Source organism: Eumetopias jubatus, unplaced genomic scaffold, assembly GCF_037043125.1.
Source record: "Eumetopias jubatus isolate StellerSeaLion01/CBP00866 unplaced genomic scaffold, mEumJub1_p1.0 scaffold_9, whole genome shotgun sequence".
Lineage (NCBI taxonomy): Eukaryota > Metazoa > Chordata > Mammalia > Carnivora > Otariidae > Eumetopias > Eumetopias jubatus.
In genome coordinates this window covers 84,319,954-84,338,581 of record NW_028274815.1, presented here as the reverse complement: position 1 = coordinate 84,338,581, position 18,628 = coordinate 84,319,954, and the positions used below count along the sequence as shown (strand labels likewise).

Below are 18,628 nucleotides of genomic sequence, written 5' to 3'. Positions count from 1 at the left end.
AACAACATAAGTTATTGCCTCACAGTTCTGGAGGGTAGAAGTCTGAGGTCAGAGTGTTGGCAGAGTTAGCTCCTTCTGAGGAGTGGGGGATGCTTTGTTGTGTAGCCCTCTTGGCCAGCCTTCTGGTAGCCTCAGGCATTCCTTGGCTTGTCGATGGCCATCTCCCTGTGTTTTCATGTCTTTCTGCTATGTGTGTCTATCTTGTAGCCAAATTTCCCCTGTTTTATAGTGACACCTGTCATATTGGATTAGGGCTCACCCCAGTGACCTCATCTTAACTTATCATCTTCAGTGACCCTGTTTCCCTGTAAGGTCCTATTCACAAGTAGGGAGAATTAGGACCTTAATGTATTTGGGGGGATACGATCTACCCATAACAGATGGTAATAGTCTTGTTCCTTGTTTTGTGCTTTTTCTCTTTTATTTTGTAAATGTGGTGAGTTAAACCAACAGATTTTATTACCTTAAGCCAATCTCACATGCCAACTTATTCATACTGTGTGTGTGTGTTCAGTGTGCTAATATTTAATACTTTTGCATGTTGATTTATAAGTAAGAATGATTAGGATTTTCTTTTCTCCTACATCCTTACCAGGTTTGGATAGTAAAGTTGTACTTTATACTGGCTTTATAAAATGAAGTGGAACGTGTGCCTGCCTCCTTTTTTTTTTTTTTTATTCTCTGGAAGATTTATTATTTAAAATTGGTATTATCTGATTCCTAAATGTTTGGTAGAACTTGCTAGGAGAGCTGTGTGGACATGGTGCTTACTTTCTGGGATAGTGTCCACAAAAACAGAATATAGCTGGTACTCTTGCATTGCTTATAAACTCATCCGAATCAGCTTTCCTGGGCCTCTAGAAGCCTCTATAACTATTGTAACTGATCTTAAGTCAAGAACACGGAAAAACATTTTTGAACCTTATGGTTAACCTCAGAATCGCTGCTGCCCAGCTCAGTATGTAGCAGAAAGAATGGAACTGTCATTTTTGAGCCAAGGTTTAAGAAACGTAAAGAATCTGAGGGAAGATGCCAAAGCAGCAAGAACTTTCCACAATGGCTACAGCCGTGAACCAAAGATGTTTCTGTGCATGCCGGCAAAAGAAAATTCGTATTTTTTCATTAGCATTTTCAAAGACACTCACTTAGATTCTAATGTCACCAGTGGGGGTATGTAGGCTATCAAGGTGCTGGAAAGTTATTACTAGTGTTTTAACTTTGGTCCTTAGTACATACTGCTTTACTACACTGTCATTTGCTTATTTTTCTAGTCCTTTTTCCTTAATGAGATTGGGATACTCTTGGGAAATGGAACAGTGCCTTTTTTTTTTTTTTTGCACCCTTAGAAGTGCTTGTTGCATATGTAATGTTATCCTTATTTAAACTCTTGCCTGTGAGTGTACTAATAATTTTCAGTTTCTTTCCCTCACTAGGTCTGTATTTTGCAGTTTTGAGAAAAATATTAAAATGTTGCCCTTTCAAATGATAACCATGCTTTTAAGGTGACGTTCTATCAAAAAGTATAAATTTCGGTTCAGTTTGAGATCACATAATAGAGTATGAATTGTACATCTTGGAGAAATTTTCAATTTTATTACCATGTTAAAACCTCTCTGACTTCAGACCCTGCTAAGTTGGACTTAACGATAATACAGAGAGAGGCATAGCCTACAGTTTATCTTTTTATGATTCATATTGTCTCTAAGTGAGTTTATCCTATGCATTAGATCATGGAGAACATTTCCCTGCTGCTTAAAGCTTAAAGGAATAAACCACTTTTAAGTACCAGAATGTTATTTTGTCAGCTTTCAATTACCCCTGTGTGATTCTGTTTTAGCAACTGTGAAGTTTATAATACATTGCTGATAATCGGGAGGCTGTGCATTAGCTCTCCAGGACTTATTTATCCCCTAGTTCCAAGTTGGTGCCCTAGACAACATCTCCCCAGTTACTGTCACCTGGCCTCTGCTAAGCACTGTTGAACTCTATTTTTACGAGTTTGGCTTTTTAAGATGCCACATATAAGTGAGATCATGCAGTATTTGTCTTCCTATGTCTGTCTGACTTATCTCACTAACATAATGCTCTCTAGACACATCCATGTTGTTGCAAATGGCAGCATTTCTTTCTTTTTCATGGCTGAATAATATTCCATTGTATATATGCACCACACCTTCTTTATCCATTCCTCAGTGGAAAGACTCTCCTGGCCAGTGAGAGAAAAATGCAAAATCCTTGGATAGCCTAAGAGGGTTTCTTTGAAAGTTACAATGCCCCCCCCCCCCCCCGCTGCTTTTAGAATTTTCTTTATCTTTGATTTCTGACAGTTTCATTATAATGTGTATTTTTGCATTGAGATAATAGGGTGATCTGTTAGCTCTGTGAACTTGGATGTCCAATTCTCCCCCCAGGTTTGGGAAGCTCTCAGCTATTATTTCTTTAAATAATTTTCTGCCCCCTTCTCTCTCTCCTTCTGAAACTCCAGGCATTCCAGTATTTGTTCTTTTGATGGAATCCTAGTGATCGCTTTGGCTTTCTTCACTCTTCATTCTTTTCTCTTTGTCCTCCCCAAACTGGGTTGTTTCAAAATCCCCATCCTCTAACCACTTATTCTGTCCTCCGGATGCTTTACTCTACCGCGATGCTCTATTGCATTTTTCATTTTACTCCTTGAGTTCTTCAGCCTCAGAATTTCTGTTGTTTTTTTTTTTTATGATTTCTTTCTCTTTGGTAAAAATCTCATTTTGATCATGTATTTTTTTCAAGGTTTCATTGAATTGGCTGCGTCTTCTTGTAGCTCACAGAGAGAGCAGCTACTTGGAATTTTTTATCAGCTAGATCACAGATTTAATGCCTTTAAACTCAATTTTGGGGGAGTTTTTAACTCTTTGTGATGGCACGTTTTCTTGGTTTGTCACGTTCCTTGTAACTGTGTTGCTGCATTCACATCTGTGGTAGCGGACAGCTCCTTAAATCTGTGCGAGTTGCCTTGAGATGGGGTGTTCTGTGCTACGGTGCGGGTATGCGGGTTTTCGCTCTCTCTACCTGGATGCGTCCGCTCTGCTCCCTTGCTCTCTCTTGTGGCGGGATTCTTAAGCTTTTATGTCTTTGGTTCTTAGAACTCACCAGCTGGCTACTGGAAACCTCTCCTTTGTTTTCCTGAAGGTGGCGCTGTGGCTCGCTTGTGGTTTCTCCCTGGCCCACAGACCTAGGCCTGTTGTCTGAGCGGCTCTCTGTCTACTGAGCTCTCTCCAGTGCTGCACTTCGGGGCAGGGACAGGAGCTGCTGCATGGTGGGAGAAGGTGTGGGTCTAGTGCTCAGGCATTGGGGGTGCCTGGAGACACACTGGTGAGATCCCCGGGTGTGGTGCTCCCACAGGCTCCTGGTGGACTTTCTGCTGCACACCATCCCCCTAAGGTCCCCTTGAAATTCTCATTGGCCTCTCTCCCAGTCTCCTTCCTTCCCACAGTCATGGACATCCAGCCTCAGTACCGTGGGTCCTGCTGGAGAGCAGTGGAGTCTGCAGCCGCATCCCACACCGCTGGGGTAGCCAGCACTCCTGCACCCCTGTCCTCCGCCCCCCCCCCACCCCCCAGTCTGACAGATCAGTCCTCTGCAGTGTTTCCTTGCAGAGCATGGCTCTGGGAAGGTTTCTCTTAAGGCCACCTCTGCTGGGATTGGCCAGTCTGCTCAGATTGTTTTTTGTGTGTATGCTTTGTTGGCTCCAGTGGCATGCTGGAAGCTCCCCTTGGGAAGACTGGACTTGTGCACATTCTGTCTCTTGTGTGCGTATCCCTGCAGGTCAGCATTCTGCAGGTCTCTCCCCGTTGCAGTGAGAGGGGTCTGGGCAGGTTTGGTGGTGGTTTGGTGGCTGCACTGGTTCCGCAGCCCACACTGAGTTCTGTCTGTCTGTTGCCGGATGTGCAAGGGGGTGAGGCTCCCCCGGGCCCCTTGGTGTATGTGCTAGGTCCCAGCAGCCAGCATGGGGCTTTGGTCTGTGGATGGATGTCTGATTCGTTGTGAAAAAGGGGGATAAAAAGGAGGAACATCTTAGCCACCATGATGCTGACATCAGTCTCCTTCTGCTTCTTACAAACATTTATTTATTTTTTTTTAAAGGCCTGTAGTAGGGAACTTTAGAAAGACTTGAGTAGTTGTAGTTACCACATAGTAAAACAGTATTGCATTTCTTCTTAAATACTAGTAAGTATTGCATTTCTTCTCAAATACTCATACTATAAAGCTTTTTAATAAACCAGATGCTTTTCTTACAGCTCTACTTCTCTCCCTCCTTCTCTGTCCACCCAGCCCTTAGACTAAATATGAGGTATTTGCGTATATTCTTCACCACAGACGTGTCTAGTTTATCTCTTGTGCTTGCGAAGACACCACACCTTGGAAGAGTTAAGTAGGAATTTGCTTATGAGTGCCCGAAGCCTGTTTCTCTGTTCCTTCTGCAAAGCGAGGGGTACAGTTCACACTTGGAACAGTAGTCACTCTATCATGTGATTCTAAAAGCCTTTATTGATCAATCAGTGAAAGCAGAAGTATTTCATAATACTTTGCTTTCACAGACTGAGGATGTCTCAAAGCCTATATTTCAATACCTGTGTTTTATTCTTGGGCACTTAAATGGGAAAAAAAAAATATATCGTCCAGGTTGAGTTTTGTGGTTCAGTTCGGTCATAACAAGTAGATGGTAGTGTTTAAAAACGGTTGGCGTCAGACATTGAAGCTTCCTTTTCCCTCAACCCTGGGCTTTTCCTGGGACCCTGCAAGTTCCTGAGGCCCCAGAAAGATGGACAGGATTCCTTTTCTGTGATGCCTTCGAGCCTCACACCTCACTTTCTTGCCTCTCTTCCACAGTCTTTGTGAGGACGGCTCATGTAAATGAGTATGACAGTGGCCAGGGCGGGGGAGCATGTGTGTGAGTGCGTGCCTGGCTTATGTTTCAGTCTGTCCTTCAGTGTCAACAAGGTGGACACAGGTTACCTAGCTAAGGGCTGAAGACAGCATTATTTCATCTCTTGGTACCCAGCTTGGGAAATAAAGACTGAAAGTAGGCTGGGGCTTTGAGAGGGATGTATTGAAGATTAGATCAAAAACTTTTATCGGGTACTTGCTATGTCCCAGATTTTAAGTATCTTACATGAGCAGACTTACTTAACCCTCATCAAAGTATTGTTATGAAGTAGGTACCATTATGATGCTCATTTTACAAATGAGGAAACTGAGGCATGGAGAAGCTGAGTGACTTTTCCAAGGTCACATAGCCAGTAAGTGACAGGAAGGAAGTCCGATGGTGTCCAGTGGAAATACCTCATCCCCAGACCTGAGATACCTTCCTTCCTGGGGATTTTATTGACTCAGGGAAGGAGACTGGCATTCTCCTTGTGTAGCTGTTGCTGCCCCAGTGTATAGGGAGATGTAAGAAATTATAGCATTCTACATTCTTTCTTGAATATTTCCAAGAGGTCTTCTAGCCTTGGCTAGAATGCCTCAAAGGATTGAGGAATTTAGTCTCTCTAGAGGCGACCTTACTTCTGGACAGCTCAGAGTGATGGAAAAGTCCAGCTGGCCTCCCGTAACTTCCATCAGTCTTCTGCAGACCTCTTTGGAGCTACATTTCTCCCTCCTGCTTGAGTGGATCGGGGAGCCTGTGTGATTGCCTTCCTGCAGGCTGAGAAATCAGGGAAAGGCCATCTTGCTCATTTCTGCTGCCTCTAACTTTGTGGTGTGTGAAACCAGAGTCCTCTTCAGAGGTTGAGGCAGTCGGTCTTCTAGCGGGAATCGTCCATTAACTGACGTGTCAGTGACCTTCTCACAAGTCCACTAGATATCTCCTCCCCTGGCAGACGTAGAGATCTGAGGCACGTCTTTACCACTCTGCATGAACACATTTACTCGGAGAGCCAGATATGGTGCTGGGAAGAACACAGCGTTTAAGGTATGGCCTCTGCCTCAGTGTTTCTGACAAGATCCAAGGGGCAAGATTTAACCACCTGAGGCAGTTGTGTTCCACTGTTCACTTAAATGCTAGAGACACTCAGGGGATGATCGGTGAGGATCATTTTTGCCTTTTTCCCGAACGTTTCTATTATGTTGTCTCTGGGTGGATATGTGGGGTTGTCTTCTGCGTCCAGTTACATCTCCCAAGAACAACATGAGGAAACTCCATGTACATCTCAGTGCTGTTGAGAATGGGCAGGATGGCCTTCATCAAAAGCCCACGCGTGTGCTCTCCTGCTGGGGTCTCCCATTTGCCTGGTGGAAGGAGACCCAGAGGGAGAGCTTTTCTTCCTGGTACTGTTTCTTAACAGCGTCGAATGGTGTCCTTTCCCCGAAATCATAACTGGGGAATGAGGTGTATTCATGGCGATCTGACATGGTTCTGCTTGTTGTTCATTGCCCTGACTTAACTTCCCTGTCCCTCTCCCCGCAGAGCAGCGGCAGACATGATGAGCACCAAGGCCTTCACCTTGGTCTCTGCTGTGGGCTGGGAGCTGCTAGCAGGCGACAAGGAGCGCGTGCACGTAGAATGTGTGGAGTGCTGCGGGAAGAACCTCTACGTGGGCACCAGGGACTGCGTCGTTCACCACTTCCTGTTGGAGGAGCGGGCGCTGCCCACCGGGACGGCCACCTTCTCTGCCGCCAAGCAGCTGCACCGGCACCTGGGCTTCCGGAAGCCAGTGAATGAGCTGCGAGCGGCCTCGGCCCTCAACAGGCTGCTGGTGCTCTGTGACAACTCCATCACCCTGGTCAACATGATGAGCCTGGAGCCCGTCCCCTCAGGGGCGCGCATCAAAGGGGCCGCAGCGCTGGCCTTGAACGAGAACCCTGTGAACGGAGACCCATTCTGTGTGGAAGTCTGCATCATCTCGGTTAAGCGCAGGACCATCCAGCTGTTCCTGGTGTACGAGGACCGGGTTCAGATCGTCAGGGAGGTGTCAACGCCGGAGCAGCCCCTGGCCGTGGCTGTGGATGGCCACTTCCTGTGCTTGGCTCTGACCACACAGTACATCATCCTGAACTACAACACGGGCTTCTCCCAGGACCTATTTCCTTACTGCAGCGAGGAGAAGCGCCCCATCGTCAAGAGGATCGGGAGACAGGAGTTCCTCCTGGCAGGTCCTGGAGGACTGGGTGAGCCTCCACCAACCTCCGCCTCCCATCTGTCCATTCCCTTTGCCTTCCCATCTGTCCATTCCATGCCCAGATCTGGGAGAATTTAGCTGTGAAGATAGATACTCGTGAAGAGTATTCGCCAACACCGAGGATGTGTGGCAAGATGTAAACAGAATGCAGAACCAGTGTGTGCTAACGTTCCCTTAGATTGTCCAGTGAATGTAGGGTCAGTGGAACAAAAATAGGCCAGTCATAAAGGAAAGCCAGCTTTATTCCGTGCTAAAGAGGAGCCTTGAGATGGCTCTGTGGAGAAAATTCCTTTAAGTAAATAACTACAAAATAAAAATCCGTAAGACTTCCTTGTAAGATGTTCGCACGTGTGGGTGGGTTTGTAGGTTGTTTTTACTCTTCGTTATGAAAGGGAGTGGAGCTCACTTAGGCATATTTTCAAGTGTGGAGACTTCAGCGTTCTGTCCATTATTTATTCAATTGACTGCAGTTTCATCCCACCACACTGTCTTGTCTCTAGCCCCCTGAAAGGGCTTTGGCTCTGTCGTATGGCCTTGCGAATTCCCTGTGCTGCCTTCTCGAAATTAAGACTCAGAGCTGTTCACGGCATGGGTGACTTGTACTTTCTTTCAGTCGTGGATGGCTCATTTTAGGGTTTGTGTGTGTCTGTGACACACAGCGGGTGCTGGGGAGGGTGAGCCTACCTCACCACCGGTATTTGTTAACCGTAGTCTGTGTGTAGGCATCTCATCTCAGAGTGAGGGGTAGAAACGTATTTTCCGCTAATAACGAAAGTTGAGGTCATGAACTCTAGTTAGTGAACACTTACTGATTTTTACTTTTTTAAATCATTTTTGTTTTTCAGAGCAATTTTGGGCTCACAGCGCAATTGAACAGGAAGTACAGAGTTCCCATATACCCACTACCCCCAAACACGCACATCCTCCTGCACTATCCACATCCCCCCAACAGAGTGGTACATTTATGATAATGGTTGTATCTACAAGGATACTTTGTAATCTCCCAAAGTCTGTAGTTTACATCAGGGTTCACTCTTGGAGTTGTACCTTCTTTGGGTTTGGACAAATGTATAATGACATGTATCCATCATTATGGCACCATAGAGAGTATGTTCACTGCCTTCAAAACTCTTGGTGTTCTACCTGTTCATTCCCTAAACCCCCAACCTCTGGCAACCACTGATCTTTCCCGAGTGTCATGTAGTTGAAATCATACAGTATGTTACCTTTTCATATTAGTGTCTTTCACTTAGTAATATGTCTTTAAAGTTCACCCGTGTCTCTTCATGGCTCAATAGCTCCGATTTTTACTTTCTGGACAAAAATTCTTTACCCCAACCACCTTTTTCTTTAACAAAAATTCCTGGTTTTAATAAAGATTGGTATTATGGAAAATATAGAGAGAGTAAAGAGAGTATTATAATGAACTCAAATGTACTCAGCTCCAGCTATTATGAATTCCTTGCCAATTGTTTGATTTATACACCTAACCATTTCCCCTGCTCAATTAGCATAGCATCGTGGGCATCATAGCACTTCTCTTATGAACCGTTCAGTATGTAGTTCTAAGTTCCTTAAAAAAAAAAGCAAGGAAGAAAAAAGAGAAGAAAACCACAATACTATTGCATACCTAAAAAAAATTTAACAGTAATTCCTTAATATCACCAAATATCAAGGCATGCCATATTTCTCCTGTTATCACACATAAACAGAGAGACATATGTAAATACCTATCTACGTAAGTTTATGTTTAAGGATATGTGTATTTTTCAGTTTTAATCAGATCCCACACGAGGCGTGTACATTGCAGTTGATCTGTTAAGCTTCTCTGGGTCTGTAAGTTCTCTTAAGGTTCCTTCTCCTTCTCTTTTTATTTTTCCCTTTTTGTTGAAGAGGTTGGATCATTTCACCTGTAGCATCCCACAGTCTGAATTTTGATGATTTTTTTTAAAGATTTTATTTATTTATTTGAGAGAGAGAGAATGAGAGATAGAAAGCACGAGAGGGAAGAGGGTCAGAGGGAGAAGCAGAATTTTGATGATTTTTATCCCCTTATATTGTTTACTATGTCAGGTTGACCTTTGTGTTTCCTGCCAACTGATAATTAGGATGCCAGCTCTTATCAGATTCAAGTGTAGGGTGTGTTTTTTGTCTTTTTGGGTTTTTTTTGCTTGTTTTGGGGAGAGGCAAGACTTCCTCGTTGGCAGTGGAGGACTTCCATCAGGGTTGTGTAATTTCTTTTTCTCTCTGTGATGTCAGGAGCTATTGATGAGTGATGCGTAGAGCCTTTAAATCATGGTGGGCTGCCAAATGGCAGCGTTCTGTTTCTGTCCCTTCCTCCTTCATAACTGGACTGGTTCAGTGAGGAGAAACTTACTGTATTTGGCTGCCCCCAGGTCCATTGTATAAGAAAGGCAGCACAGGATGGTTCTCAATAAGATGATCCCTTCTGTCTCCCGAAGCGACTTTTAAAAGATACCAGGATGCATCATGGATGCAAACACATATGGTGCGTTTCCATCTATTTGTGCTTGGCGGGGGGCAGGGGTTGTCCAGGTTGACTGTCACACCCCTTTCACATGACCCTAGAACTTGGACAGCTTCCTCGCCTTCTGGTGTGGAAAGTGTTCCAGGTTCATTTTGTGCTTTTCCTGCCCTAGATCTGGTTTCAGCCATTTCTCCAAGGACCCCTGATGCTTAGAGACCACGGGCTGAGTGCTAGAGCTGCTTGTTGCCTGTTGTGTTCAGGACTCTTCAGTGGACAGAGTTGGGAAGGATGTGTTTCTGTAAAGGTAAAATCCATTGTGAGACCATACTGATAGAATCAGTTCACGGCTGCAGGGCATTGACCTCATGGGTCTTTCTGTTCCTATCTGCCTTAAACCACACCCAGAGTCTTTAGTAAACCACTGCCCGACATAATTGTTCCTTTGACTAATCCCGCAGTATGCAGAACAACAATACTGACACCACTGTTCCCATATTGCAATGACTGAAAATAGTTTGTTTATGGTTCTTTTTGTCTTGAGGGTAGGGTGTACATAAAACCCATCAGGAATGTATGGTCACATTATTGTGTTTTAAAGTCACTTGGAAGAGTCCCCCTCTGTTTGGTTATGCCACCACCTGGATATACAGTTAATTTGTCTTATTTTACTTTTGATTTTTAGGAATTGCTTTATTTCATTTTATATTTTTACTACATAAATATGTACAAGGTTCCAGGTCAGGTGGGCTACAGCAAGCTATTCTCAGAGAGCTGATATCCTGTCGTCTTCATTTATTTTCTTCTTCCCCCTTAGGCAACCTTTATTTTTATGGTATTTTTATGGTTTATCCTTTCATTTTTTAATAAAAAATATAAATAATATGTAAATATTTGTATCTCTCAGTGCTTTTTTTTTTTACTTAATGTATTATGGAGACCCCTTTGTAATATAATTCAGAGATATTCCTCATTTCATAGCTGCATGCTACCCCGTCGTGTGGAGGTACCATGGTTTTTTTAAAAAATCAGCCCTATTGGTGGGCATGTGCGTTTTTTCCAGTTTTACTAGGGACTTATTTTTTTGTATTTTCCTGGTGGATCTATGGAAAAGCCTTTTATAGGTGGGATTGTTGAGTCAAAGTACAAATGCATGTGAGTTTTGCTAGGTATTGCCATATTCCTTTGATAAAGGTTGTACATTTTCTCTTCTCCCCAGCAACATATGACAATGCCTGTTCCCTATGTTGTTGAACTTCTGTGTTGTCTGCAATCCCGTACATGAGGAAGTGGTATCTCAGCGTAGCTAATTGCATTTCTCCTGTGATTAGCAAGAGGGAACATTTTTTAAAAAGATTCATTTATTTATTTCGGGGGGTGGGAGGAGGGGCAGAGGGAGAGGGAGAGAGAGTCTTAAGCAGACTCCTCTTGGAGCCCAACGTGGGGCTCAGTCTCACGACCCTGAGATCATGACTTGAGCCAAAACCAAGAGTTGGATGCTTAACCGACTATGCCACGCAGGCGCCCCAAGAGTGAACATTTTTTCATACATTTAGGAGCCATTTGCATTTCTTTTGATGGGGATTATCTGTTCTTTTCTCTTGCCGTTTCTTTTAGTGTTCTCTATGTGTTTGAGACACCAACTTGTTGCCTGGTGTAGGTTTCAAATATTTGTTTCCAATTTTTACCCTGCAAAAGCTTTTCTTCAATACTCCTATATAATCAAATGTATTAACCTTTTTACTTTATTCTGTCTTGATTTTGAGTCATAATTACGTGAGAATTCTACCACTGCATTGCCTGTGCACGTGATTTCAAGTCATAATTAGGGACGTTTCCCTCTCTTCTGGTTATAGACAAATTCACCCATGTTTTCTGCTGGTACTTTTATGGCTTCATTTTTTTATAGTTTCACTTTTTATAGTGTAGAGTATAAGGAACGGATTTGGTTTATCCTTTCTTTATGGCTGTCCGTTATCCCACCCAACCGACTGCAGAGCCCACCCTCTGTCACTGATGTAGGCGGCTGCCTTTAAGGCACACCGAATTCCCTTATGCCATTGGGTCTATCTCTGGATTTTCTGTTCTGTTCCGTCAGTGTGCTTGCCTGCTTATGAGCCAGTACCTTACTGTTTTGGCTTTATAGGGAAAACATTTGACTCCAATATCACTTGTAAGCTGTCTTATACATTACCTATATACAGGTTCTGTGTGCAGCATAGCAATCACCAGCTTTATTACATGGCTTCAGCATTAAGTTCAAATATGGGCGCCTGGGTGGCTCAGTCGGTTAAGCGTCCGCCTTCAGCTCGGGTTGTGATCCTGGGATCCTGGGATTGAGCCCCCCTACCCCATGTCGCTCAGTGGGGAGTCTGCTTCTCCTTCTGCCCCCATCCCTCCCCCTACTCGTGCCCTCTTTCTATCCCCCCAAATAAATAAATAAAATCTTTATAAAAAAAGAATTAGGTTCAAATAAATTGCTGTAATGAATGCAAATGCAACTTTAAACATATGAAAGCTATATATTTTCGTTTTGCTTTTGTTTCTCCCTGAAGATTATACGTGCTCACTCCTGTGTCATGAGGAACCACTCTCAGCTTTTTGCCTTAGCTTAGAGTTTCCTATTCTCAGCAATACTTTGTTGAAATTTTCATAATGTGATTGAGTCTTGTGACTTTAAACTCTGTCCTTTGATAATACTTCTTGAAAAATGCAGATAATTAAGCTCCTCCTGACTCCACATGGCCCCCTGTCTTCCTGGCCCTCTCCCTTCCTCCCTGCTCAGATAAGGGGTCCTCTGATATTTAAAGGGTGCACAATTGAAAATAATGCTTTTTAAAGATGTACCATTTACACATTTGTTACATTTGCACATTAACAGCACTTGACTGACAATTCAGAAACAATAGAGTTTGTCACCTGCTCCGCAGGCATATAATTAATTGGTGGGTGTTAATAACAGTAGCTTTGTTCCTAAGTTGTTCTGTGGCACCTTCTAATGCCTGACCTGGGCCCATCAGCTGCCAGTTACTGCTTTGCCCTTTTATTCCAGTGTCATCTGCTTTTTGGGTGAATAGAAGCCTTTGTTCTTGACCTCTGGTTTCTGCCCATTTCATTACGAGAACATTCATGTCAGGGCCTCTGCATTGCACACCTCCTGGGCCAGGCGATACCCAGCCTTAGGTAGGTAAAGGCAGTCCACCAGATTTAATTCCAGGATGAGGCTGGACAACGTCTTACTGTCCATGTTCCCGGGAGAGTGTGCTATACGTGGTTATTTGACCCAAAATTTAGCAGTGTCCTTGGGCTTACAGTTTACGATTGCCAGGCTCCCAGGGGAGGGGCATGCAGGCGCCCGTGCCTTCGGGTTCTTTTCAGCTGGCTGGCTCTAAATGCGCAGAAGAGTCAAGATAGTGTTAACCTCATTTCTTCCTCCAAAGCTCAGTCCTCATTCCAGATTCTTAATGCTGCCCAAAGCTTTGCCCCTCGGTTTTTCTCGAGCAGTTTCTAATGCTACCTGAATACTTTGGCGATGCAGTTGGTAGGCTAGTTCCGATTGTATAATTACGTCCTCTCTGTTACGGTAAAACACCGGCAATGCCAAACCCAGGGCCTTCGGTCCCATGCATTGTCTGACTGCGGCGACAGAACCAGACTACCCTCATTGTTCAGTCCTGCCTTCCAGCTCTGAGTCATCTTGGTGGAGTTTTCCGCGTTTTCATTGATTTCTTACCTACTTTGGAAAGAGATGAGAACGAAAAGCCCCCACCAGCCTCAGGCGCAGTCCTGGGTTGCACTCTGTGGAGACCGTTCCTCTCGGGTCATCCTGTACTCTACTGTGGCTTTTGGTGTGCTCTGTAGAAGCATGCTGTCCCCTTCAGGAAGCATGCTACTACCACCCCCTGAGAAAGTCTGTGACCTCCAGTTCCGGGAAATGCAAACACTGACTCCCAACCAGCCTTGCATCCTAATCCATGTTTCGTTTCAGACTCCGTGCAGTGCTGTTCAGTCCTGAGGCTGGCAGCTGCATGGTGGCCCTTAACTCACCTTCTCTCGCTCCCACTGAGTCAGCGGCCAGGTTCCCCGATTCACCCCTGGAAGTGGCCGCCCCCCTCTGTTGTGCCCCAGTTCGGGCCTAGCCAAGGCCGCCTCCTTGGTGGCCGGCAGCTGGCTGGCCCTCCCCTGTGTGGCTCCTTTGCACGCAGCTTCCACACTTCCGCCCGACTGGCCTTCGAAAGCCTCCGTGACCTGTAACAAGTGCAGGCCACACTCCTCAGCCTGACTAGAGGCCAGCGCTGTCCGTTCCAACGGCAGCCTGACTTCCAAATAGGGTGTGTCCTGTTCCGGGGACACGTGCCCTCCCCGCTGCTGCCCTCTGTGTGTGTCCTCTTTCCTGTGCGGGCTGGGGTCTGATCGCTCAGCTCTGTCCAGACTTGACCTCCATCAGCACTCCACCTGCTCGCCACCTTTCTATGCCCTGGTCTTTATCTCTTGTGTGGTCATTGTTTACATATTTCCCTTAACCCCTTCACCACCCTGAACCCTTGAATCCATTGTCCGTCTCTTGATAGCGAACTCTGTGCTCCACACAGCGAATGTTCAAACTGAAATCACTGCTCAACGTGCTAATTTATAGTAGTTCTTTTTGTCTGTACTCATTTAATAGAGGAGCCTTCTTTTCTGTTCGTGGTGCGTTCACCCAGAGCCACATCATCTTTTCATGTGTTCTGCTCAATTTTACACTGTTACTAAAAATATCGCAGAGACCACCCTTATACTTACGAGTTGGCAATAAAAGTAGAATCAACTAAAGAGGGTAAGTGTATATTCAGTTGTAGATAATACCCAAATCATTCTCCAAAAGGTGTTTACTTATACCATACCAATACTTGGTATTATCGGTCTATAACCTTTGGCCAATTTGATGAGTAAAAGTTGTGTTTTTACTGTTTTTCATTTAAACTTGTGCCCTTGGTTATTGATGAATATGAGACTCTCTTCATGAATTTATTAGCCATTTGCATTTTGTCTTTTGTGAATTACTAATTTATAGCCTCTCTTTCTGTATTGAGTTGTTAGTCTTTTTCCTAATGAGTTTTGGAGACTTTGCAGGGCCAAAGGGAATAGTCAAAGTCAGAATGGTTTACATTAGGCAATTGTGACTCCTTAGTAGAGGGGATACACACACACACACACACACACACACACACACACACTCGGCTTACTGTTTCATCATCTTTTTTTTTTTGATTCAAGTTAGCTAACGTATAGTGTAGTTTGGTTTCAGGAGTAGAATTCAGTGATTCATCAGTTGCATATAACACCAGTGCTCATCACAACATGCCCTCCTTAATGCCCATCCCCCATCCAGCCCATCCCCTATCCACCTCCCCTCTGGCAACCCTCAGCTTGAGAGTTCCAGTTGTTGCTACCACATGCCGAGAACCCGTATGTAAAGTGTTAAGCAGGGCCTAACAGTGCTCTGAGCACAGTGTTGTTTCAGGGAGAGCCTCGCGTGTGTTAGGTAAGAGCGGGGCGTGTACGCATGCGTGAGGTCCCACGTGATACCCAGTTTCAGGAACAGCCTAATTTAGAGGCTGTTGTAATTGATGAACCGCAGTATCTTTTAGTCTTTGTAACTACAGAAAATTTAGGTGGGTTGATGATTTCACAGGTTTAGGAATTTTGCTTGAATGATATAGTTGAGATACTTTCCCTTGTTTTAATCGTGAAGTTCTCTGCATATCTCTGTGTGTTCTCTCCCCGTTCTCCATCCTATACAGTAGAAACCAGTTGTTGCAATAGCAGCTGATGGTTTGCAGGCAACAGCACGCTGGGTTTTTTTTTTGGCAGGGGGGACAGCAAGCAATTTTTTTTTATTAACATAAAATGTATTATTTGTTTCAGGGGTACAGGTCTGTGATTCATCAGTCTTACACAATTCACAGCACTCACCATAGCACATACCCTCCCCAGTGTCCATCACCCAGCCACCCCATCCCTCCCACCCCCCTCCACTCCAGCAACCCTCAGTTTGTTTCCTGAGAAATACCATTAAGAGTCTCTTATGGTTTGTTTCCCTCTCTGGTTTCATCTTGTTTATTTTTCCCTCCCTTCCCCTATGATCCTTTGTCTTGCTTCTCAAATTCCTCATATCAGTGAGATCATATGATAATTGTCTTTCTCTGACTGACTTATTTCGCTTAGCATAATACCCTCTAGTTCCATCCACATCGTTGCAAATGGCAAGATTTCATTTTTTGATGGTTGCATAATATTCCATTGTGTATATATACCACATCTTCTTTATCCCTTCATCTGTTGATGGACACCTGGGCTCTTTCCGTAGTTTGGCTATTGTGGACAATGCTGCTATAAACATTGGGATGCATGTGCCCCTTTGGATCACTACATATGTATCTTTGGGGTAAATACCTGGTAGACAGCATGCTGTTTTTAAAGGTGTTTGACATCAGCTAGTTTGAAAACTAAGTTCCAGTGGATTGACTTTGCAAATGTATTAATTTTGGTAAACCCCAGTATCTGTGGACTATATATAGCTCTTTGAGAAATGGCTAGTTTGGTACTTTATGCACATGACAGATAAGCCGTCAGTTGGTATGGAAGTTATTGGCAAACACTCAACAGCAGTGTTTCTTGAAGTGCAAAATTGGTTCTGTCCCTGCATTAGAGGGTGCGTGTGTCCAATATTAGACTTCAGCTCTGAGCAGGGACAGTTCCTGATAGGACGCCTTGTGCAGTGCCTGGCACATAGTAGGAGCTCAGTAAATGTTTGAGGGGATGTATTCAATATTCATTCAACAAGGAAGGGCTGTAACTTAGAGACGCTAACCAGTTGGAGGACTGGATTTGAGAGAGAGCTTGCAAAGCTGCTTAAATTGCTGGGAAGTAACTTTTTCTGCACAGGTGAGGACGTGCACTTTATAAACTTTCAGGGGGGTACATGTAAACTTCTTTTTAAGCTCATCTTTAATTGGAAGCAGATGAAAGGTACACATTCAGTGCAAAGTAGTTCTCTTCCTAATAAAGTTATGTAGGCTTCTTCACACCTGTAGCATATTATATTATCTTTATGATCTTGAAATATAAGGCAGGAGGGGATGGTATTCTGCACCCAGACACATCTACAGAAAGGAAAAATGCCACAGTTCTTTGGAGGTCCACCTGACTCTTCCTATTTTTACAGGCATGTTTGCCACAGTTGCTGGCATATCTCAGCGAGCCCCTGTGCACTGGTCGGAGAATGTGATCGGGGCAGCCATTTGCTTCCCATATGTCATAGCGCTCGATGATGAATTCATCACGGTGCACAGCATGTTGGACCAGCAGCAAAAGCAGACCCTGCCCTTTAAGGAAGGCCACATTCTACAGGATTTTGAAGGTACTACTTTGCCCAGAAATCTTAATGAAATTTATTTATCAACCCATTTGTGATATTTTTTCAGTAAACATTAGTAAGGGTCCATTCGAAGCTGGACCTCATGCTAAACTTTGAAGCTACACAGTTAATGGTATGCAGTTTTGGGGCTCCAGGGGCTCCAAGGGTAAAGGGGAGATAGACATTTGGACAGATAGTTGTAGCAGTTGAAGAGCTTGATAGGCATGAAATAAGGCCAATCAGGAGAGCAGAGGAGGAACTGTTTCCTGGAATTAATCAGGGAGGGCTTCCTGAAGGAGATGGTATTTGAGCCAAACCTTTAAGGATGAGTAGGAGTCAGCCAAGCAGATTTGGTGTGAAAGGACCTCAGGTAGAGAGAAAGGTGCCTGCAGATCTGCACAAGAGGGAGCCCTGGTCTTCGGGCCATGCAAGCAATTCAGGGTGACTATAGTACGTCATGTGTGAGGAGGGCTGGCCTGAGATGAGGCTGCAGCAGACCAGGGCTGTCAGGAGGGACTTCCCCTTGTGTGCAGCAGTGAGCCAGGTGAGGGATTTCTTTTACTTTTCCTGAATTTTATTATGAATATTTTTAAGCGTACTGAAAAGTTGAAAGGAAAACAAAGTGAAGTACCACATACCATCCAGCTAGACTCAACACTTGTAAACATTTTGCCAAGCCATTCAGAAGTAAGTAAAAGACATCATGACATTTAATCCAAAATACTTCAACACACATCTTCTAAGAATTAGAGCATTTTCCTATATAACTACAAAGCCCTTTCGCCCCTTAGAAAATGAGCTGACCATGTTCAGATTTCCTCAGTTGTCCTAAGAAGGTCTTTTATGATATTTTCTTCAAACCGAGAACTGATCTAGATTTTTACATTGCATTTGCCATTTAAGGATTTTAGCTCACCAAACATTGCCCTTCCTGTTCTAGATGTGAGGGATATAAACTTACTAAGACTCTTGGCCCCCACATTAAGGGTGTCACATTCCAGTCAGGGGCCCCGACACACACATCAGAAGAGTGTGTCTCGGAACAATGTCACAGTGCCGCGGACGAGTGGAAAAAGTGGGCACGGGGTCATGGGCACACAGAGACTGCCTGTGTAACCCCCACCCCACCCCCAATGCAAACAAGGGGAGGCTTCCCAGGAAAAGGGACACCCATGTAGAGAAGGGACAGAATCTCAGTATGAGAAAAATGACCTCGCTTGTGATATAGAAGGCAGATAATCTGGGCAAGAGAGCAGAGCAGGAAGACTAAAAGGGAGATGTCCAGGCAAGGAAAAATGAGGCCTTCTGTGACACCAGACAGTGGGGCTGGAGTGGAACGATGGGATCCCAGGAGAGAAGGGCGGGGAAGCCCGGAAGGCTTGGCTGACACTGAGTCATCCTTCAGACGGGAAGGAAAGATTATCCCATTGCTTTCTGCATACAGGTGATACTTTGCTTAAAGAGTGTCTCCAGAAGGGAGCAGAACTCAAAGCTTTGTAGCAGGAGTGCGCGTTGGAGTACAGCTCCATTTCTGTGTGCTGTCTGCACAGGGTCTCACAAGTACCACGGGGATGATGGCCACCGGTCAGG

General features: G+C 44.5%; 1 protein-coding gene across 2 annotated transcripts in view; it reads left to right on the top strand.

Moving 5' to 3' along the window:
- Positions 1–18,628, top strand: part of TGFBRAP1 (transforming growth factor beta receptor associated protein 1) — an 80,900-nt gene that overhangs the window by 16,767 nt on the left and 45,505 nt on the right. For both annotated transcript variants that reach the window (XM_028103952.2, XM_028103951.2), the window contains exons 2-3: positions 6,443–7,143; positions 16,847–17,041. In XM_028103952.2, the coding sequence (XP_027959753.1) occupies positions 6,456–7,143; positions 16,847–17,041 (883 nt within the window). In that variant the 5' untranslated portion in view covers positions 6,443–6,455. The remainder of the gene's footprint in view (positions 1–6,442; positions 7,144–16,846; positions 17,042–18,628) is intronic.